Consider the following 23,263-nt stretch of genomic DNA (forward strand, 5'->3'; position numbering starts at 1 on the left):
GCAAATTTGGACCTTTATACCCCAACCCCGCCCCACACACACACATCTCCAACATGAGAGAATGTAGGGTGACTGTGCTGGGCGACTGTGTGTTTGGGATTCATCACCCTCATTGCGCATTGCCATTACATCACTCCCTGAAAGTGGTGTAGCAGCCATCTCCGTGCACAGTGTCAGCGAATACAAATGAGCCCAGTGGCTAAAGCCTCCACCGCCACCAGCGCCGTCCAGGGTACCAGGGCAGGCAGACGAGGAAATATTTGATCAGTATTGTCAGACCTTTCGACGCGCCCCCAGGGAGTGTTTCGGTGTGAATCACAACCACTTACAGCGCTCACCGTTTGTGTGTTGAGCACCAGAGTGATGTGCTGTGTTACCGGTCTTCAGGGGCAGATATCGGGGAAACATACGAGCTGGGTGTGAAGCAGTGTTGTGAAATATAAAAATAGCATTTTAGGTTTTGATATCCAGAAATGGTGCACATTAAACTCAAGCACGTTTAACTGTGCTTTTAAAACGTTTATATTGTTTCTCTATTAATACTATAGATGACTGCACCATTATTTAAAACTTTTAGACAGTGTACGTCTGAATTTACATGTCATTTATCAGATTATATAAAATGTATTAAAAGGATGCTTCTTAATGATCTAATATTATTGAATTGGTCTTTCATATTGGCTTTTAATAAGTATTAGAAATATTTGTTTATAAATGTTATATTAATTATTATAAAATTACATAAGTCTCTGGAATATCTGACTTTATAAGCATTGATTTTAAATGCGACCCTAAATTTAAGAAAGACATACAAGCAAGGTGGTATAAGACCGATTTAATTAACAAACAAGCTCTTTATGCAATCCAGTTGGTGTAAGGCACGCCTAATTAACAAAATATCAGCATCTTCTTTACTCACAGGAACAACTTCTCCTCTTCAAACTAACTAACATAAATACAATTGTTCTTCAAATGCAAATCATCAAACTTCCATGTACCAATCTTTAAAGCAATGTTAGGATCCGAGAAGCCTGCTACACAAATTATCGAAGTAACACCAATTTAAATTACAGAAAGCAAATTAAGAGCTGAAAGATGCTTCACATTTGTTGATGATTTCACATTGTCTAGTGAAAGTAGAGCTGAATGACTTTGGCTAAAGAAACAAACAAATGTATCAGCCTTCCCTACCCTTCTCGATTCTGAATTCTGATGACCAGCTTGCCAGAGAAATAAAACTCCCAAACCGTTAGTTGGTTCTGATGTGCACATTGAAAGGGTTTATCACTCAGTCAGTGAAACGAAACACAACTGGCTAAACTGGCACGAAGTTCCCTATAACAGTGAAATAAACATCTTCAAGTTTATATTTGCAGATGAATGCAACGGCAATTATCACAGATCCTGAGATTACATTTCACTTCAAACCAAACGTTGTACATTACTTCATGTCGAGTAGTACAGAGGCAGAGCATTATAAAGCGCACTCAATTTAAATTCTTCAATTGAGTTATCAAATTAAAACGCAATCAAAAACATGTACATTAAGTGCATATAAATATATATATATTAATATGCACTTTGCATAAAAAAAAAACATGACACACACACACACACACAGCTACAAAAGGTCCAGTGAGCCACACACACTCAGTCTGCCGCCATACAATGTAATTGCGTCGTTAAAATTAACGAAATTGTCAGAACGTCAAGTTGATTTTGTTGGCCTTTCCAACGGCATTCATCAACTTGAAAATGAGGCACATTCAAAAGTAAATTGACTAGTGGTATGTTTCTCTAGGACGGACGGACGGACGGACGGACGGACGGACGGACGGACGGACGGACGGACGGACAGACCGACAGACAGACAGACAGGGACACCAGCTCATCAGGACCGGTAGTCGGGGGAGAAGAGGCGTAACTTGGGGCTGGTCTTCGGGTCGGAGAAGGGGATTGTGTGGTTGAACGGGTCCGTCACTGGGGAGCCGAATCCTGAAGGAGATGAAAAATATATACAAATGATGGGAGTATGCTGTGGGGCTATCATTTGGCCCGAACAGAAGAAAACCTCTTATAGCTGCAGTTGTACAAATCTCAGAATCTAACAGAGGGAACCAGGCCCTACTTGAACTACAGCTTTGAAAAATACTACGGTACCAACTAGGCTCCAATAATGGGTCCAAATACCTTCACCTGGATATGAATCAGTCCATCAATACCTATATTTATTATCATTCGTCTTTTTTTTTTTTTTTTTTTTAACGTAAAGTTCCCTTACAAACTTGTCAAATCAATAACCAGATCATGTGGGTGGTGTGGTTCTGTCAGCGGTGGGGGGGTCCTACCTGTAGCGGTGGGGGACCTCTGTACGAAGGCGGCGGCGTGCTGGCCCTGGTCCCGGGGGGAGAACACGGCGTGGCACACTGCGGGGAGGACGGAGAGGAAGAATGACGCATGGGAGACAAATGGTCACGCTGTGGGACGCCTATTGGTCTCACAGCAGCCTCCTGAGAATCATACATCACATACAGGCTGATCCCTGGCGCCCGATGTATTATGGTTTTGACATAAAAGTGACTTATTGCTTCTGCTGCTGAAATACTAATGAGTTTTTTGTCTTTCTTGGGTGTGGTGAGCTTATCCACTACGGCCATGTCATTGAGTATACTTTAACCACACAAAAGGAACAGAAACAGAAACATGTATATGTTTAGTTATTAATAGTAATATAGTTAATAACTATATTAGGATGACGGGTCCAAAGCCAAAAAAACAAAAAGCGTCTAAGAAAACATAAGAAGCAACACGATACCGATCACGACTAAAAACCCAGAGCAGCGAGCATTCCTCCCATGAACGTCGCCCCTCGTCTTCCGACAAGACAAGATGTGCGTCGTTAATCCCAGAAGGGCTGTGGGGCTAACGAGCCGCCTGTTAACACGGCCCACAGCTCTCTCTCCAGAGCGGGGTACCCACCGATGATGATGATGGCGGTGGCAGCAAGCAGGGCGAACACGGTGAAGAACCACATCTGGTAGGAGTCGATGACGCTCTGCAGGGAGGGGCCAGGGGACGAGCCTGCGGACAAGACAAGGGGCATGTGATGACGAGGAACGCCTGACACACACACGCACACGAATATACACACAAACACACGCACGCGCCCTCCCCTAAGTTGACTGTTTGCAGAAGCACCTCACTCCTCAGGCCTGCCAGTCTCAAAGGAGTGCATACCTGGCTAAACTTTTTTCGGCAGTTCCTGTACTTTCTTGGGCACTTCTTGTCCCCGCCGTCATCTGCGGTCCACAGACAACGGCGTTGTGAACATTGTTATTAGTCAGAGAGGCAAGGCGGGCCTGATGCATTTTGATCTGATTTCCTGTCTCTGCGGAGTCCCCGCTGGTCTGAGCTAACAGAACGTTCAGTGATCAAACCCAAAGCGCATCGAGTGGACGACAAGTTGGTGTGCAAAAGGACTGCTTGGTTCTCAGTCGTAATGAGATAAGACTTCTTTGGAAGTACGCTGCCCGCTGAACAGTCCATAAGGTGTTCAGTGGAATATGAACGGCCTAAGAAGCGCTGTAAACGTGTTCCATCAACTGACGGAATAACAGATGGTGAGTATGCATACTATTTTCCATTTAAAATATATAATAGAAATCTGCCCTCATCCCCGATTCTGTACTCATCCGGTGGCAAATGACAGTTAAAAAAATAATAAAGTATAGTAAAGGAGCTATTTGCAAAGTACATCCATTAAACCACATCCATCATAATCATCATCCTCCTTAGCCTTTTTAAACACTTTTCTTCAAAACATGTTCTGAGAACACATTAGCCGCCGTCCTCCAGGGGCGGGCGGTCCGGGGGGGACCAGGACTCACCCTGCATGGCGGAGCCGCGGTGGTCCCCGAGGGTCAGGGTGACGGGGATGTGGAGCGTCTGGCCGGCGGCGGCGCTGCTGACGGAGAGGACGGCGGACGAGGCGGGGTAGGAGGCTGCCTGGGAGTCTGTGGCGGTGACCGTGAACTTGGAGAAGGTGGGGTAGGCGCCGGTGTGCGTCTCCTTCTCCTGCACCACCACGCTGGCCGAGGAGGACGACACCTGGAGGGGAGGAGGAGGTGGAGGAGGAGACGGTGACCTACGAGGCCCTGGGGGAAGCCTATGAGCTACACAACCCCACCTTGTTGTGCTCCAGCTACCAGCTGTCCTCTGGGATGATGTTCTAAACAGAAGGCGACCGGGTGGAGGGGGCCGACGGGGACTACCGCTTCAAACGTTTGAAGCGGTCAGAAATACATTTGATGTATTTATGTGTTTGAGTGGGAGAAAAAGTGTGTTTTGTGTCGTGTGTGTGTGTGTGTGTGTGTTTTTTGTCATGTGTGTGAGTCTGTGTCATACGCGTGTGTCTGTGTCATGCGTGTATGTGTGTGTCATGTGGGTATGCGTGTGTCATGTGTGTGTCATATATGCATCTGTGTGTGTGCGTGTGTGTTTTGTGTGCGGGTTAGTAGGCGTTATTTGCGTGTTTTGTGAACGTGTGCGTGTGTTTGGTGAATGTGTGCGTGTGTGAGTGTGCGTGTTATATGTATGAGAGTTTTGTGTGTGCGTTTTCTGTGTGTGTTAGGTGTTATGTGTGTGTTATGTTTAATGTGTTTGTTATGTGCATGTGTGTTATATGCGTGTATGTGCTTGTGTGTGCGTGTGCCATGTCTGACCTCCAGGCCGGCCAGGGCGGCGGCGGGGCCGTACACGGTGAGCTCGGCGGTGGGGTGCGCGCTGGACAGCATCAGCTCCGTCTGGTCCGGGTACAGGCCGGGCTCTAAGGCCAGCCGGGCGGAGCCCTGGGCCCCCGGGGAGACGGCGCCGCTCAGGCCGGCCGCCACCAGCAGCTGGGTCATGGACACGCTCAGCAGGCGCGTCTGCTGCTCGCCCAGCGGCTGCGGCTCCAGCGTGCACGAGTACAGACCTGGGGGGGGGGGGTTCACACAGGACCACCTTTTATGCAAAGAGTAACAGATTAAGTAATACACGTGCAGCAGCGGTAAGGAGTTCTATCGTTATTACTGCAAGAAGCCCACGGCTGGTGGGAAACATTAGACTGAGAATGCTGCTTAAGCACCCCAGTGTGTTTAATTAGCAAGCACAAATTAAGACAAAACACAAATGGAAAAACATATGATGCAAGGCACAGAAAAACTATTTTTTAAATAAGACATAATACTATTGATCCAGTTATTTATTTTCAATCAGAATATTAATTTTTCTATAATTGTAAATTATTTAATTTTAAGAATAAAATCAACCCCGCGTGCAACAGGTTGAAAACGCTGGGCTAATGTACTACTGGTTATTGAGCAAGTGTAGGAGTGTCTGCGAGTGTCATTTTGCGAGAAGCATGAGCTAATCTTTCTCGCAAAAACAATATATTTGCACTTGATTAAAGGTGTTGTAGATTCGAGAGTTGTAAAGAGAGTGAGCACGATTTTGAAACTTAAGGACCAACAAACAGATGTCCCCTTCCTCTGCTCCCTGCCTCCCTCCCTGTGTTTCTTACATCTCACACACCTATGATTGACAGGCAAGATTTATTTCCGAAACCAATCCGGAAAGAGCATTAGATTTGGAACGCGAACGGTCCAAATTCAAAATGTTCTGAAAGAGTCAGGCGCAGTCAACCACAAACATATTCCCACCACGCATATTACTCACTTATAGCCAACGGATATCTACGCTGTTTCTAACAAATCACATCCAAACAAAAGCTCTTAAATCTTACCTACAGCACTTTTTTATCTTTTAAGGCTCATACACAAAATTACTAGCCTGGATACCAGCCTGAACTCCGCCCACAAAATATTTGGTCTGGAGATTCAGTCTGGAATTGAGCTCGTTGGGAGGTATTTGGTCAGATCAAAAAGTGATCTGACCAATCAAATTGTAAGGGCGGGCTTTATACGTTGATGGACAGATGATACACATTAACGTAATCAACCACGTCACCAAAGAGCGCTCAGCGCTTTTACTTTTTTTCTCAAAAATGCTGACCGTGTTGCCAATTTGTCCGTGTATCCTTAAATTCTTTTTACAAAACCGGCATAAATCGTTTATGTCCATCTTCTTTTTCTACTTCTTCGAACGTGCGCTCAGTTGAGTTAGTTTGAGAATAGCTGTGCTTCGCACAACATACGTCACATACTACGTTGCTCTGATTGGTTTTAGGTCTATCCAATTGAGCGAAGAGGCATTTTCCTTCCTGGTTCCGCCCTATAATCACAGCCCAATGGTTCGGTCTCAGACTCATATTCTGACTAGAATTATGAGTATGACATCGCCAGGCTACAAAATTACCGTACCGTATCAGTAGTTAGCCGTTAGCCAGGACTGGTCTAACAACAAACAAAGAAACTTTTGTTTGGGGATGGTGTGTGTAGGTTACAAAGCAGCCGGCCCCCACGTCGGGATCTTCGCCCCGAGGGGGGGGGGGGGCTTGCCGGGCCGACACGTACACCAGCCACGGCGCGGGCTCATAATCAAACTTGCCCGAATCAATTTACATTGGGGCTCCCGGTCAGGAAGCAGGCTCATTAGTTCACTAAATCACCTTTTATAGCCTGCGCTAAACGCACTCCACGGCCACCGCAGGTATTGATTGTGCGCCCGGTGGTGAAGGTTGTTTTGTTGCCTCATGTGGCGTAAACACCAATGAAAAGGCAGACCGGGTTAAGACTGCAGCGGTCCTCAGAGCGGGCTAGGTGCAGAGGGGGCCGTAATGGACTAAGCACCATGACACCATTTTCTGAAGCCATGGGATGGAAGAGAGGGAAGGTTTGGGGGTGGTGGTGCAGTGAGTACGGCCTATGCGGTCCTGGTTCTTAGCTTTACGACGGCCATGCTGTGGCGGTGGTCTGTGCGTGTCACAGGGCTTATGATTGGTCTACGAGGGCCGCCTGGTCTTTGGCAGGCGTTAATCACCATTAAACAGGGACCCTTAACATAGTTTTATTTTCTCTCGACCACGTAATGATTGAATTAGATTTAAAGAGGGAGTGAAAAAACTTGTACGTCGTCCGTGGGTCAGACTTCGGCTATTCGGGAAAGGTTTAAAACCCAATGATCACTAATGATGTTTTGAATCATTCCCCCTCATGTTCCCGCGTGAAACCAACATCTCTCCATTATTTACTCCCCTCGCACCCCATCCCGTGGGCGCCCACAAAAAAGGAGGAACAGCAATTTGCCTGCATGCTGAGTCGGCACTTCTACCAAATATTGTATTAAAATCGGCAATAAAAAAAACCGAGAAGGGCTTCCGTTAATAGTGATTGGGCGACTAGCGCGGCACACACAGGGTTTACAATGTGGAACGAATGCGAGATGTTGCTGTGAGTACAGCGGTGGAGAACTAATACAGCGGCGGGCGCGGCAGGCTGCGGCGGTGGACCAGCTGACCTGGCCAGGGAGCGATGGTGGTACACTGGGAGTACTCGCTGTAATGAAAATCTACCTCCACTCAATCTTGGCAGACGGGGAGTGAGAAGCATCAGGAAATCAGTGCTTCGATCCCCATTAACTTTAATACAGTGTGTTCGAGGAGCCCCTCTACCGGAGCTTTGTGTTGCTCTGAACAATGTTTATAGTATTTGGTTTAGGTTTCATTGTATTTCCTCATTCGTACCAATGTACGTTTTAAAAGGCGGGCTGTTGCGATCTCCTTTTCCGTATAATTTAAAACCTCTTCAAAACAAGGATTCTGAAATGTTCAAATGTAAAACAATGGGGGTCAACCCATCCTCTGTTGAGTGATCTCTAGGCTGTCTTCAGTGTCCATCCAAACACTTCCTCCTTGTCAATTGGTCCTTTGCGATTTGTGCAGCCCTGGGGGAAAGCAAATTACGCACGAGCATCTGCTTTGTCTACGAAATCTTCTAATTACTTCACTGCACTACACAAAGTAACGTTGTTGGTGGTCTTCATCATTGTATCGTCCAGGAAGGCCTTCTGAGGGGAATCGTTAAGCTACGTTATCACTTCATCACCCTACATTCTCTCAGCGGCCATCTCACGCCAGGCACTACCATGAGACGCGGTAGGTTTCATGTACCCACCCTCTGTCAGTATATGCCCCAATGCGTGCATAGGCAAGGATAAGTCATGTTGGTACAATCGGTTCCCTTTAAAGGTATTTTTAAGATAATCAGACCATATAATTAAAAAGTGTGCTACCATGAGCCAATTCAAATCTGAATCATTTAAAGGCGAGAGGAAACAACTCTGCGTTGTAGTTCTGAGACATTAAAGACACCGGCCCCGCCCCCCGCGTGTGCTTACCGGCGCTGCTGTCGAAGGCGGTGTGCGTGGAGAACACTCGCTCGGCGGGGAAGTCCACGGCGTCGCTGGTGAAGCTGACGTGGCAGCTGACGGAGGTCTCCGGGTGCAGCTGGACGATGGCGTCCGTCTGGGCCGCGGAGCAGGAACCTGGGGCCGGTGGGGGGGTTGGATACACGTCGTCAGCTAAGAGCTATGAACGCTGCACTGGCCTGTCAATTCCATTACCATAAATTAAGTCAATTGAGATGGATGGATGCTTGAGATGGTGAGGGGGGGTAGGGCGTAGGTACGACCACAGGAGGGCCGGGGTTTGTTGGATTGTGGTATCATCAGGAGAGGGGGGGGGGGGGGGGGGGGAAGGGGTCCCGGTCAGTTGGTCAGTATACCTATGAGGTTGGTGCCCTTCTCTCTGGTAGCGATCAACACTTTGCTGGCCTTGTTGCTCCTCACAGGACCTGGCTGGGCAATCACCACCGTCCCTGTGGCTGCCTCCACCACCACCTGGACACACACACACACACACACACACTTCAGTGGTCTGCCGTTGTCGGCTTCTCCCCATCCCTCAGTGCCTTTAGAGGTCAGGGTAAATGGGAACCGTTCTTGTACAGTGTCATCCCATAAGGTATAAACGCGGCGCCCCAATGCATGTCTCATGGTCGCACGGAATATCAATGCTGGTTGTGTTGGTGTGGTCTGTGAATATCAATGACCGGGATGACATTTCAAGTCTCCATGTTCTATGCCAACCGAAAAAAATAAATGGCAATCAGTGCGCCGTGACATGCTTAATGACATGCTTATTGTACACACACAGACACACACACCTTGACCTACTGCTAAAAATCGGACTAAAAGTCCTTTTACATTGTCCATTTTATCTCACGTCAATACAATAATTACTAACCACAGAGTCGAATCGGACCATACACGTACGACTCAATTTCAGTTCTGCGAATAAGGGACAATCATTTCATTTGCATCAAGGTTGAATTGTTTCGGTTTTAGCAAGAAAATGAATCTGTTGAGCCATTCACATCAGGTAACTTTGTCATGTCACCATGGTCAATGTATATGTTGTAGGAAATTGTGCATAAGTGCAACCTGTTTAAGCTTCTCAACACACAGGCCCTCCCATTGCATCAATCGTGGTAAACCACATTTATAGGCCTATAATTATTTATATCTGTTATATTATCACATAATATATATTTATCGTTAATCTAGATTGCTTCGGCACTTCAAGCCAATGTTTACTGGCATTGCTGTGAGTGAATATAGGTCGCTTTTCATAAAATTAAGGTGCAGTTGTATGGCAACAAAAACTAAGTCTCCAAAACATGGGTGTATAAAAGAATACACAACAGTAAAACAACACTATATTTCATCCTCTTAATACAGAGAACATGTCGGTGAAAGGACGGAGCACAAACTCGTCTTCAAGGCTCGGTTAAATAGTCCATTTGTCATTTTCACCAGAGCGATTATCATTTGGGATAGCCTCATATTTGCGTCACGGCTGATAGTAAATAGTTTTGAAGCGACAATTTAGGGGTTTTCACATCTTTAATCACTACGCGTCTGGTCTAAAAGGACCTTAAGAGCGAGTAATTAGGTCTACACACTATCTGCATATAGATGGTTCTGTGTCAAACTTGTTTTTGACAGTAAAGGCTCCTTGAAGGATTTATACATCAGGGTAGCGGCACGCCTTTCCAGGGACGGCAAAGCGCACAGCAGAGCAGCCAGAAACCCCCACCGCAGTGTCCTCTGCCACATCACAACGGGCAGAAACAAACAACACCCTGCCCCTTGAAGCTCATTCATCACAGCAAGCAAACAGCAGAGCCCGTGGCCCTGCGCTCTGATATGATGGGGCGGGGAGGGGGATGTGGGAGACCGTACCTCTCTGTAGGTGTGGAGGCCGCCGGGGACCTCGTAGTACACGGTGGCCACGCCCGAGTCTCTGGCCACGGCTGTGCCCGACTGGGGGTCCACCTCGAGGACCCCGCTGGCTGAGGAGCTCCACGTGCCCAGTGACCCTGAGAAAAGAAAGAAAGAAAGAAAGAAAGAAAGAAAGAAAGAAAGAAAGAAAGAAAGAAAGAAAGAAAGAAAAAGAGAAAGAGAGATAGAGGGAGAGAGAGAGAGAGATAGAGGGAGAGAGAGAGAAAGAGAGAGAAAGAGAAAGAAAGAGAAAGAGAGAGAGAGAAAGAGAGAAAAATGGTAAACAAACTGTTTAAATGGCTCTTTCTTCAAGTGGCCTCTCAAAGAGCTTTGGAATGAGTGCCACATATTTACACAAAAGGAAGATGAAGAGAAATATGTTATTTATTTATATATACACACACACACACACACACACACACACACACACACACACACAATATGAAGTAAAATAACATTTCTTCCTTCCATTTTTCTTTTATTGAAAAGTATTTATATAAAAAAAATATGATCAGAAAAATAAAATAATACTGGTTCTAGCTTTCCAATTGCCTGTGATTCATGCCATATAACCATCCCACTTAGAAAACACAGAACTAGAGAACATTGGCCTCCCTCTGCCACTCCCACTGTATCCCCTCTTCCCTGGTGTGTATGGGCGGGAGGCCGACACACTCCCGCACACAGCCTCGTCCTCCTCCTACCTTCTGGGCTGGTGAGCTGGGTGGCGAAGCACACCACGTCGCCCACCACCAGCGCCTGCGCCTCCGGGGGCCCGATGGCGTGCGCCACGGGCAGCGGGAGGTAGTCGGCCACGCCCATCTGCTCCCGGTCCCACACGGCCAGCAGGGTGAGGCCCACGTTCACCGTCCGCACCGTCAGGGTGTTGTTGTCCGGGCCGGCGCCCACCTGCACCAGGTCATCCCTGTGGGGGACCAGGTGACGCAGAGGCCCCCGTTAACAGTGGCTCTGGAGGGATGACCCCCCCAGTAGAGGGGGTTCACTCGCTCCCCTTGGGCCTGTGCTTCAGAGGGCCAAGGGGAGAGACTAGAAGGTTAAGGAACTCCTTCATCCCTGTGGCCATGGTTGTCTATTGGATGCCTTGTTTGGTTTGTCTTGTGTACTGTACGATGTAAGCGGTTCTGTATTCTGCGTGTTCCTATCGAGTTGTAAAACCAATTTCCCTTCAGGGGCAAACATATTTTTGAACTTGAACGCATATATAAAATAAGTGCCAGTCACCAAGGACCCTGGTTACACTGTAATGGGACGGCAGTGTTGATGCTGAAGAGCAACATTGAGATGCTCAACAAAACTGGAAAAACTTGAAGTTTCTGTGACTTTGATTTAGTTTGGCAGTGTTTGGGATTGAACACGATCTTGAGTCATTTCAATGTCACAAGACTCGGTGAGTGTTAATTCTGGTCTAGTAATGCCCCCAGTGTAGCGATATTTATTTATTTTTCGTTGTGATATTTTTTGGTCTAGAAGTAACAAGGCAAGCCGGGTAATTTATTTTCCAGAGTACTTTCTGTTTCTATATCCCCCAGTGGTACAGGGTCACTATTAAGCCCAACACACAGGTTAACTGTTTTCTCAAATACGACTGCCGTTGCCAACGGACTCCTCGTGGGACAACCCAGGACTCCCATTACAGGGCTTCCCACTCCCCAGCGCCCACCGCTCTCATTTAGTTACTTATCCCCTTAAAATGGTCAGCAGTCGCCTGCTGGGGTATGAGGTAATGGAATCCATTAATTGGGCAGCGCTGATGAAGGTTTATCCCCACAACCCCACTACGCCCTCCCCTTCCATTGCCGAAGGAGTCACTTAGTTTAGCTCACTCAGGTGGAAACAACCGCCGTGTGGAATGAGGCAGTCTATCCCAGATTAATGTTGTTCCACCCGCGCTTCTCCCATCCCGACAGTAAACCCTGAGAAGCCGAGCGGCGGTGGGGCCGGGCACCATATCATGACGCACGTCGAACACATAGTTCGATATTTGAATGCTAATTAGTAGGGCCCGACCGATTTATCGGCCTGCCGATTTAATCGGCCGATTATAGCCTTTTTGAAAATAATCGGCATCGGCCAAAAAGACGCCGATTACAACCGTTTTTATTTTTTTATTTTATAAATGTTATTGCGATTAGTATCCTGCAGATTGCGCTCCTACTCGCCTTGCTAACTAACAACTTTAGCTGGAGTAAAAAAGAGGAGATTGAATTTTACCGTACAACATGAAAGCACGCTCGCTCAGGCAGCTGCGCGCTCACCTCACCAATGTACACAAGACGCGTTGTTTGAGCATGTTGTGCCTGTTTTTCTTTAGGTCCCAGGCCATGTTCATTTGTTATAAAGTGTAGACTCCAACGGTGAGACCATACTGCTCAGCACGCACGTGTTAGTCACTGCTCACGAGCGCAGCACATTGGGAGTTAGTTATTTATTTTACATTTTACATTACACTCATTTTTGACTGTAAATGTATTCTAAAACACTGCATTGAATGCAAGATTCTGCATTCAATTCACATATTCGTCAAAAGTGTTTAAAGTATATTTAAGGTATCAAAAACTACGTTTTATATGTTTTTTTTTATTTATTTTTTATTTTTATTTTTTTTAATCGGCCGATTAAATCGTAATCGGAATTTTTCTCTGAAAATAATCGGCATCGGCACTCAAAAATCAATATCGGTCGGGCCCTACTAATTAGCTCACTTTGTAGTGGGGGGGGGGGGGGTGGAGTGACAAGTTGCATATTCTACTGAATAGGGTTGAGTCAAGTCTACTCAAAAGCACCGGGTTAAATTAGGTTTGGCTTCCGTACGATGTTCGTCCGAGAGCAGGCGCATTCCGAATCAGGCGTGTATGAAATCTTAATTTGGCCAGCAGCAGTTGGGGGGGGGGGGGTTTGCGAGCTGTCAGGACTTGTTTGTCAGGGTTTGAGATAGTGTCGAGGCATTAGATGAAGCAGGCCTGGGTGAGCTTGCACTAAGGAGAGCACTCAGAAATCAGGAGAGGCCTTGTACAGCGAGACAGATAGATAGAGATGTATCGATAGATAAATATATATATATAGGACAACAAGATAATAGCGGTGCAACCTTGGAGCACTAATCAAACCACTCTCTCGCTCTCCAAAGCTCCATCTCTATCACTCTATTGCCCCATTACCATTTTTACTACCTGCGGGGTTCACTTATTCAAATGGGTTCCTTGTAATTAGGTACGGGATTCCTCCACACAATACGGTGGGTCGAAATAAATCCATTAATTAATTACTTAATTAAATTAAGCAAAGCAAAGCAAAAAGCGTTTCCCATTCCCGCGTTTCACGAAGCCCCGTCTTGCAGGGTTCTGATTGTGTTTTGTTGTGCTTTTTTCTTTGGTGAAGAGAGGGGGGGGGGGGGGGGGGGGGGGTGGGAGGGGGGGCGTACCGGTTGGTGGAGAAGGTGAGCATGGAGCTGGAGCTGTGCATGGTCTCGCCGGTGTTTGCGTGGAAGTGGACGGTGAAGGTGAGCGCCATGCCCAGGGGGATGGCGGTCGGTGTCTCCCGGGACCACGTGTGCAGCGCCGGGCTGGTGCTGAAGCGCACGTAGGAGACGGGCAGCACCTGGGGAAATCAACCAGAGACCAGACGCGTCTGGTGGGGCTGTCGACGGGGGGCGGGCGGGGTCGTTTACGGCAGAGCCACAGCCCTAGTGGCCGTGGCTCTCAGCATTAGCCTGGCTAACGGATGAAGGACATCAATAACTGTGTACACTAAAGAAGAAACACAATTAAATGCTGCATTCTCCGGCGGTGGCCAGGCGCCGCTGACCTTGAGGGCGAGGATGAGGGTTTGATTGACACCGAAGGCCTCCTGGGAGGTGACCAGCAGGGAGGAGGAGCCCGTGAGGGAGCCTGAGGAGAGGGAGCCCTTATCGTCCACCTGCGCCACCACCGCCTGGTCAGGGCACTCCAGCATCCTGTAGGACAGGCCGCTCACGCCGTCCCTGGTTGCCGCGGGAGATCAGGAACACACACAGAAACAAAAAGGAGATGACTGACAGGCGACATTCTGTTAGGCTTCAAAAGGTGTTCAAAAAGGAGCATAAGAGGGTTGCTTTAGCGTAGACGTGATTTAAGCACGATGGGGTGGGGAGAAACAACGATTTTTGTGAGTATCTGGATTCTTCGGTCCTCCATTACTTGTATTGTCAGGATGACTCAAAATCATATTTTCTTCTACAACAAAAAAGCACGGCAAAAATAGCAATCGCAATTTTGACAGCTTTATTTACAGCTTGGAAATACAAATCATATCGTCATTTAATAACCAATCACCTGTTCGTCTGGAGTTTGAGGAATGAGTTGGGAGCCATCCGTATTTCCTCTCCCTTCACTAGTGGATTAACCATGTGCAGTTTGTCATAGACCTGGATCACAGACAGAAAAAGTCCAAACCCTTATTACTATTGTTACCATGGGGGGGTTCTCTTCTACTGCGGTAGCAGAGAGAATTAATTCACGTCTGGTCTCAATCTAAATCTCCATTTCTTATCACGCCCAGTTTGCCATGACTCAAGCTGCTACCACTCTTCCACGCTAGCGGGCCGACATCTTTACTGCCGTTACCGAGGAGGCCTTTGGCACCGGGAGAGTAATGGAGAGCCCCCAGCCATTTGTCCCTGTGTGAACCCTAGAATGGGAATTGAACTGCCATGGGCGATGGCAGTGGGCCTTACCTGGATCTGCACCTCGTCACTCAGCTCCTGAGCTCCCCCGGCCAGCTGTCCGGTGGTGGGGTCGGTGACTCTGAGCACCACCTTGAGGCCGGTGCGGCCCCTGGTTCGGCCCGTCACACTCATGGCAAAGTTGTGCTCGGCAGCCAGGTGGATGTTGGCCTGGCGGAGGTGTGGGGGACGTCACAAGACGTTACAAGGATGACGAATATGGTGGCAGTGAATTAAATCAAGGCCAACAGGTAAGTGGGTAAAAGTGATGTGATTTTGCTTTTTATCACATTGTGCACAGATCACATCATTATTTTACCCCCCGAAATAATCCAATCTGATAAAGGATGGATTGAAGGGACGGCAGAGACAAAAATAGAAAACTGCTGATCGGCAAGACCTGTAATTGGCCGCATATGGAGCCATGTGACACTGGAGCCTGCAGACGGAAGAAGTGTAATTTGGCCCGCCCCCCCGCAACTGAAATCATACCTCGCTGTGGCGTGATTGGACGTCCAGGATGTCTCTCTTGGTGGTGGACCAGTGGAAAAGGAGGCCAGGCAGCGCGTTGCCAAAGGAGAAGGGTGTCTGACTGGTGGTGAGACCCATCACATACACGGGCATCTGGGGAAGGACACGGGACACGGCGACAGCCCGTTAGGACACCTCATGATGGCTGCGGGGAAGAGCAAAGCATCAGAATCCCCTTCAATCGTACCTGTGCCCCGGACTTCATCCTGGTAATGGGGGCCCGGATCCTAATGGCTCTTAATTGCACCACTTCAACCTCCACTCGATCCTAAAAGATAAACCGCAGAGCTTCATTAATCCTGAAAAATGACAGCGCCACTCCATCCGACGGCAAGGACAGAAATAGGACGGAAGAGGAACCACCACACAGCGTGGGGGACGGGTCTACCTGGGAGACCACGATCAGCTTCCCGGTCTCCGTGTCCACAGCCTGGACCAGCCCGGTCACCGTGACGTTCCCCACGGTGAGGCCCTTGACGTGGCCGACCCCCCCCACGGAGGCGATCTCCTCGTTGGCCATGGAGAAGATGATGTTGGACTGGGGCTGGGGCCCGCCCTCGGAGGTGATCTGCAGCACAACACAACACACACGGGTCAACGGGGCTGGATTGCTTGAGGAGGGGGGGGGAAGAAGGAGACAATATAAATAGAAAAATGAGCAGCGAGGAGCTGGCCGTTTCTACTCATTATCTCTTATTAATGCCTGCTCTGATCATTCACTGAAAGCGAGTCTAGTTTTTATTGTGGGAGGGAGGCGGGTTATTAACGTTAATCAACACTAGACGACAGGAAATGGACCTCAAACGATGGGCTCAGCGTGCGTGTGTGTGTGGATGCCGGGGAGTGTGTGATGATGTGTGTGTGTGTGTGGGGGGGAGAGAGCGAGAGCGAGAGAGAGAGAGCACGAGAGAGAGAGAGAGAGAGAGCACGAGAGAGAGAGAGAGAGAGAGAGAGAGAGCACGAGAGAGAGAGAGAGCACGAGAGAGAGAAAAGCCAGTTATTTAGGCAGACCCGAGAGCTCTGATAATTCAGAGCGTGAACAGAGATGTCCAGAGTGAGAGCTGGATGCGTTACCCCCCAGCGCACAATAACAGCCAATTTAGTAGAGACACACTGCGCTGACAGCCCGCTCAGACACAGCGCTGGGGGGGAGGCAGACACCGGCTGTTCCAAGACAAAGCTGGGGAGCATCCGCGCAAACGGCTACCTGCATCATGGCTCCAATTAACAAAGTCATCTTTCTCGGGATGAGCTTGAATGGCGGGAACACCTGAAATGTGGGAAAGAAATAGGGAAAATATATTCTGTGAAATATAAATATTCAGCATGAGTGAAGACGATTTGAAGCAGACAATTGAAAAGTCGGAAGTCGAAAAGTTGATACCTCGATCTGCTGAGGGGCGGATGCAATTTTCCTGCCATTTTTATCCACCACCACAGCGGAGACAGTGGTCTGGCCGATGGAGAGCCCCTTCACCAGGAAGACGGCCGTGTCTCTCTCAGACACCTCGGCTCTGAGGAGAGGAACAGGCTCACATGTGTACACAGAACGCTGGACCAAGTAAAAAGAGTATAGAAAGACTTTCTTTCAGAGATAGAAAGAAATGCTAAAATATAGTTAGTTTTCTTTGTTCTTTAAAGGAAGAAAGCAAATGATTGTTCTTAAGAAAATAAATTATGTATGGCAGTTTAATTTAACTAAATGAATGGCTAGATGCAAAAGCAATTGATCAATAGTTCCAGCCTTTTGTTCTTAAAACCTTCCAGCGATTCCCATGCGGAGGAGTGTTTCCTGTGACTTACTGCAGGGACACGATGCCGGAGGCCGCCTTGAGTTTCAGATTCATGAAGTTGAAATATTTAGCAGGAAACGGCTTCTTGTTGTCATCCAGCACCCGCACGTGGGCTCTCACAGATTTACCGATCTCCACCTGGAAAACAGCGGACAAGAGTTCAGGACGTCCATCTAACACTCAGTGGTAACAGGGCTGTAGGTAGGATTGAATACCTGATTTCTGAGTAGGATTTATGAACTGCATAGTTATCGGCCAGCTATTAGCCAGTGAAAAGCTGCTGTCAGAATTCATTTTTTATTTGTCTGCGCCTGCCTCCGTATGAGCAATTTCGATTTTAGACCACTTCTGGCTCATTTGTTACATATCAGGCCAGCCTTTCCCTGATCGGTCCGGGGAATCCAACTTGCCTGTCAATCGCAGTTGTGTGAAATACAATCATTCTCAATTGGTGGAGAAATGAAGGGTGGGGGAAACGATATTTTGTGGAATCTCACCTACTGCACCTTTAAGCTAAGGTTGAATAACAAAGATTGTGACTAATTGCAAATACATTCATCTAGATCGGCTGGATGACTTTTATGGGATGTGCAAAAGCACACTTGAATAAACACCCGAGATTTAGCTTATGACGTAGCTGCCGCCCGAGCATTCGAGGGGTTTTGATACCGGAGACAGTCCCGTGGAAGCGGCCCCTGGTACCACACTGACCTTGTCCACCACACGCACGTACACCTCCAGGATGTCAGACACGTGCACAGCGGCTGTGGCGGGCGCTGGGAAGGCCAGGCAGAGGTCGTGCACCATCACCTTCACTGTGCCGGCGCTCACCGGGACCACCTGAACACACACACACACACACACACAGTGGGGTCATCATCATCCAGAATAGTGCTGTCGTTCTGAGTCACGTGGTTTTCTGTGTGTCAGACTGCCTACCTGGGCCGTTCCCACCGCGCCTTGGAACGTCACCTCCGCCACGCCTTTGAGGCTGGTGTTGACAAAGAAGTGACCGGAGCCCTCGCGCAAGGACAGGTCCACCTGCGACACACACACACACACACACACACACACACACACACAGGCTTAAAGATACAGGGGCTTTCCGCTCAAACAACCACAAGAGTGGAATGCTCACTCGCGATAATAATAATATTAATATGAAGCCACTGGTGACGTCATAGGGCTGAACACTGAACACACTAACAGCCTTTATAATCCTCTTACAAGGCTAACTGGCAGCTGTTTAACGCCCATAGCTGCTGCATGCAGCTCATGTTTCAGGCAAGATTAACTTTAAAGCTGGGGTAGGCAATTTGTTTGAGAGGCATTTCTTGTCATATTTGTTGAAATTGTCTTTAGACTATAAATCTCATGATTATTTACCTTATCTGGTCTTACACAAGGCTAGGCAGACCTATTGGTGAAGTTATCCACGTGCTTTTGGGAGGGAGGTGTGAAGGGAGGGGTGTTGGATACTTTCAAAGGCTAGTTTACTCAGGCTGGTTTCTCTATATTGCCTGCCTTAGCTTTGAGTAGGATATGTCAGGTTAGACAGCGTCTGAATGCTCACCAAAAGGTTAACCAGGCCTAAATAAAACACTAATAAAGGGATAAGAACAAAGTTAATCCTAGGCACTCACCCGCACGTCAGGGTGGTTATATATAGTGACTGCACTGGGCGTAATCGTCACATCTTCAACCAATAGGAGGTCCAGTGTGGCTGAAACAGGGGTCAAGGGGTCATACTGTAGGGAAGAGAAGATGATAGAAAGGTTAAGCTGGTGCATTTGGCTACAGATCAAAATTAGATGCAAACCGACATTCACAAACCTGCTTGGAAATGAAAAGAACAGTCAATCGTCTTAACAGAGTAACAGAGTTAAAATAAATGCATTTCTGCTGCTGGTTCAACATCCCCTTCAGCAGGACAGCCAGAAAACCTTTGGGCTCCGCTGAAAATGCTGCATTGCGTTACGATCGGCGTCACCTCATCTCACCGTTAAACGTGCCCCACGGGGAACGTCCCAAACACTTTCTTTGTACACGGAAAACAATCAATGTTCAAAGAACGATGTGGTGAGGTGACGCCAGCGTTCGCCATCATGAACTGAAGCCATTTGTGGGGGCAGCATTTCCCAGCCGAAATGAAAATTATAATGAAATTCGTGAAACACGATGCTTATCGCTATGGTGAAGCTGAGCAGAACGACCGGTTTTCTGAGACGGCATCTCGGATCATATGGTTCTTAATGGGAGTTGGGGATTTTTCTAACGCCGGATCTCCGTTCACGCTCCGATTTGTCCCTGCAAATCCTTTGAGATGCGTTGCTTCTCCTCACCGGACTGAGAGCCTTTGCAGCGTCTAGGTGTGGTGGTTGGTAACCCAGAGCGTTGACGGTGATGCCGGCGATCCCAGTCTGGTGGTGGACCAGCACCGTTTGACGACCTACCACGACAGATGCAGAAAACACTGGAGTTCATATAAGGTTGCAAAAACAGGAAAAGGACTGGAAATCAGTCGACCCTGTTGTCCACAATCTCCGTACATATCATCCCACGGGTGACTGTCATGGTCCTCACACTGCAAAGATTGAACAGACCGACCAACCGGAGACAGACCGGGGAATGGCCCTATATGTTCCAGGTTTACCGTGAAGCTTCATTTGGCTGTGGCCGTCCTCAGACAGCAGCAGCTCCATGGGCATGCTGGGTTCGATGCTGGCCAGGGAGAATTTGGTCGACTCCCACTCTATCCTCAGAGAGCTGAAGTTGTCAAACCTCCTTCCCTGGCGGTCGAAAGCGGCCAGGTCCAGAACTGGGTTGTGGTAATTTGAGACTGGCACCTGAGGATAGAGTAGTAGGGTAAATAACAAATAAATAAATATGTTTGTTAACTAATGTCGACATAACAGATTTTTTTTACCCTGCCTCAACTAATAAATATTGCAATCAATTTATTTTTTACAAATAAATGGCATTTGGATCAATCACGGTTAAGACCAGTAACAGACAAACCCGTACCACTTGTTTGTTCTGCTGCAGCAGGGGACAGGTGAGGTCTAGCTGTGCGCTGGTGTACACCGGCACCAAGGTGAGGCGAGACGGCGGGGCGCACACAAACTTGACCACCGCAGGCTCCACAGCAGGGAAGGGATTGGTGAGACTGGGCTGGTTCCCGACCGACAGCTCCAAAACCTTCAAGGAACGGAGGGAAATGTCCATCAGAGAGCATCCTACCGTCGTAATATGCTAATATTGTGTGTTACCACGGGGACAAAACATGGTAGCCAGCTGTGTGTGAAGGCACTGCAGATTAGGGGAGATGGAAACATTACATTGTTTTCAATGTTAAGCCTAGGTTGGTTCACCACAGGAAACATTATACAACATTGTTTTAAATGTTAATGGTAAACCTACAAGTCCCCTTGTCGTCAGAGAGAAAAATACTTTGGCCAACTTGTTAAACAGCTGAATAACCGACGATTAACAGCAAATAAATAGAGGTTCATTACATGTTGTCTTTCACAGACAGATTGTGAACGTACAGCACCAATGTAGAGGTTGGAGCCCCGAGTCGTGCGGTTCTGTGTGAGCCGTGCTTTACCATTTGCAGTCAACAGTATTCCGATTTCAGATTTGCCACTCTGTGCTGCGCAGCGCCTTAAGCGTGACCCTGGGCATTGAACTGCTGCTGGCAGGCGACTCGGGGCGCTCTGCACGGCTGCCCAGGGAGCCGGCAGGGGATCACATGATCACGACAAATGACCCCGACTTGAGACATCAACACAAATACTGAGAAACGTTGGAACTAAAGGAGGGAAAACCAAATGAATACCTACTTAGGGACAATCCACGACTAGGTGGGCCGTTATCAACAAATACTGTACTACGAACCCCACCTTGCAGACCTAGATAACAGCACACCTAGGGGTTGATGAACCCTGTTTATGCAACAGCCACTTACGGACCGTTGCACTATAATATATATACAGTATATACACTATGATTCATTATTAGAAGCGATTCCGTCTCAAAATATAACACGTTTAGCTCACACTATTTGGCCAAATGGAAGCTAATCTGAAGAGGTGAGGTGGAGCTCACCTGCTCCCCCAGGGCCCTGCAGGTCGCCCTGACCCAGTGGGGGTTGTGGTTGTGGGACGGGGGTCCGGCCACAGAAAGGCTCACGCTGTCGTCGTCCTCCGCTCTCAAGTTGCGGAAGAACTTGGAGGGCTCCAGGAGCCAGGGTTTGGGCCCGCCGTCGAAGCGCATGTCTTTGGACGAGCCCAGGGTCACCAGGGCCAGCGACACAGGGTCAACCGCCTGTCAAACCACAGGACGATTAGCACTTTAAGAGGTTGAAGAGAAAGCGAGGATTTCAAAGAGGCCACGACTGGGGAACATTTGAGCAGAGGTAGACTCTGTCCAGGCATTGGGATTTGGGTCACGATGAGGCTGCCGGTGGAAGAGTAGGTGGAACAAAGCAAAAGCAAGTGGTTGTTTTATTAAGGAACGCTGCAGATGTCCCCAAACGAAGAAGAACAGTCAAAAATAACAACGAAAAGTGATAACACAACAAAATAAAACACTTTACTTTAAGCACAACCATCTGGGGAACAATTAAAAAAAAGAACAGCTGAAGTGTGATTGCATCACCTACCGCCATAATAACCTCTTTATTATATAAATGTTCAATATTACAATATTATTAAAACTGAATTGCAAAGGGGGATATTATTGCTGCGCTATGCCTGGACTAAGGGCTCTGTGTGTGTGTGTGTGTGTGTGTGTGTGTGTGTGTGTGTGTGTGTGTGTGTGTGTGTGTGTGTGTGTGTGTGTGTGTGTGTGTGTGTGTGTGTGTGTGTGTGTGTGAGACTAATTGCTGCTTGGGGCCGAAGAGAGAAAACCCAATGGATGAAGATACCAACAGACTGCACACGCCATTTGTAAATATTACACCCTGCAGTTGCCTACCCGTTCACAATGAATGTCAAGGTACCACATTAATTAACTCCCCCACGGCCCTGAGGAAAAACCAGCAGAAGGATTATAAAGAAAACTCTGAAATAAGCTCTTAGACAATATCCATGTACAATTGGCCATGCAACAATATAAATCCTTTATGAAAAAATAGAACATGCAAAAAGTTATATTCTTTATTTTCCTGTATATTTTTACGGATCGTATATTTTGATTTCAATATTTTTAATAAAAACAAACAGTGGAGAAGAGAAGGATCAACCATTCCAATGTACTTCTACTTGTTATAGAGGGCAAAGGAAAACGCTATCAGTGCATGGCTCTATAGGAGGCGGTGGAGAGGAGTGAGGCGGGGGACTTAATGGGGCTGGGACTCACTCTGAGCGGCAGGTAGGCAGCGACCGTGATCTTGGCGCTGAGATGGACGTTGCCGTGGGTGTAGCTGACGGTCAGGACGGTGTAGCCCGTGGCCAGGCCCTTCATCCTCACCCCACTGCAGTGGCCCTGGCCCGGAGCCAGCCGGCCTGCAGCCGCAACGGAGCGGAGGACAGGTTTGAACAGAAGTGAGGGGGGAAGACAAGGGGAAAGACGAGCAATGATAGGCAGTGAAAAGTGCTATATCACTGCAACGGTATCGCCGCGTGGTCACGTCAAGGGGGGCGAGCTTGCGTCTTTTTGTCTATTGCTTACAAGGATCGTTTCCCTGCAGCTCCATTGCTGCAGGGAAAATGGCTGGGGGAATTGACAATACTTCAGTCCTTGAATCAACCTCAAAGGTCATTTCTATTGAAACATTGGCGAGGACAACAACACAAAAAACGTATCCTTTCCAAATGGAGACAGAAAAATCAATCAGAGGATTGCCTTGGGAAATATTATGATATTATATATTTTGTCGTCCCCATTTTGTGCAAAGGGTACATACTAGTGTACTCTTATTCTGAATATACAACATGAT

General features: G+C 47.8%; 1 protein-coding gene across 1 annotated transcript in view; it reads right to left on the reverse strand.

Annotated features, from left to right (window-relative positions):
- Positions 1-820: 820 nt before the first annotated feature.
- Positions 821-23,263, reverse strand: part of nup210 (nucleoporin 210) — a 32,319-nt gene continuing 9,876 nt past the window's right edge. Inside the window, exons 14-40 of the mRNA XM_060040926.1 lie at positions 22,684-22,829; positions 21,430-21,648; positions 20,347-20,520; positions 19,976-20,168; positions 19,665-19,771; positions 18,966-19,070; positions 18,262-18,363; positions 18,034-18,162; positions 17,333-17,460; positions 16,914-17,043; positions 16,737-16,799; positions 15,918-16,097; positions 15,717-15,797; positions 15,491-15,622; positions 15,011-15,169; positions 14,610-14,701; positions 14,104-14,278; positions 13,721-13,896; positions 10,983-11,203; positions 10,240-10,376; positions 8,721-8,835; positions 8,335-8,481; positions 4,722-4,972; positions 3,888-4,107; positions 2,980-3,081; positions 2,349-2,426; positions 821-1,995 (exon numbers count right to left, since the gene is read on the reverse strand). Of these exons, the coding sequence (XP_059896909.1) occupies positions 1,892-1,995; positions 2,349-2,426; positions 2,980-3,081; positions 3,888-4,107; positions 4,722-4,972; positions 8,335-8,481; positions 8,721-8,835; positions 10,240-10,376; positions 10,983-11,203; positions 13,721-13,896; positions 14,104-14,278; positions 14,610-14,701; positions 15,011-15,169; positions 15,491-15,622; positions 15,717-15,797; positions 15,918-16,097; positions 16,737-16,799; positions 16,914-17,043; positions 17,333-17,460; positions 18,034-18,162; positions 18,262-18,363; positions 18,966-19,070; positions 19,665-19,771; positions 19,976-20,168; positions 20,347-20,520; positions 21,430-21,648; positions 22,684-22,829 (3,866 nt within the window). The 3' untranslated portion in view covers positions 821-1,891. The remainder of the gene's footprint in view (positions 1,996-2,348; positions 2,427-2,979; positions 3,082-3,887; positions 4,108-4,721; positions 4,973-8,334; positions 8,482-8,720; positions 8,836-10,239; positions 10,377-10,982; positions 11,204-13,720; positions 13,897-14,103; positions 14,279-14,609; positions 14,702-15,010; positions 15,170-15,490; positions 15,623-15,716; positions 15,798-15,917; positions 16,098-16,736; positions 16,800-16,913; positions 17,044-17,332; positions 17,461-18,033; positions 18,163-18,261; positions 18,364-18,965; positions 19,071-19,664; positions 19,772-19,975; positions 20,169-20,346; positions 20,521-21,429; positions 21,649-22,683; positions 22,830-23,263) is intronic.

Source organism: Gadus macrocephalus, chromosome 1 (genome assembly GCF_031168955.1).
Source record: "Gadus macrocephalus chromosome 1, ASM3116895v1".
Lineage (NCBI taxonomy): Eukaryota > Metazoa > Chordata > Actinopteri > Gadiformes > Gadidae > Gadus > Gadus macrocephalus.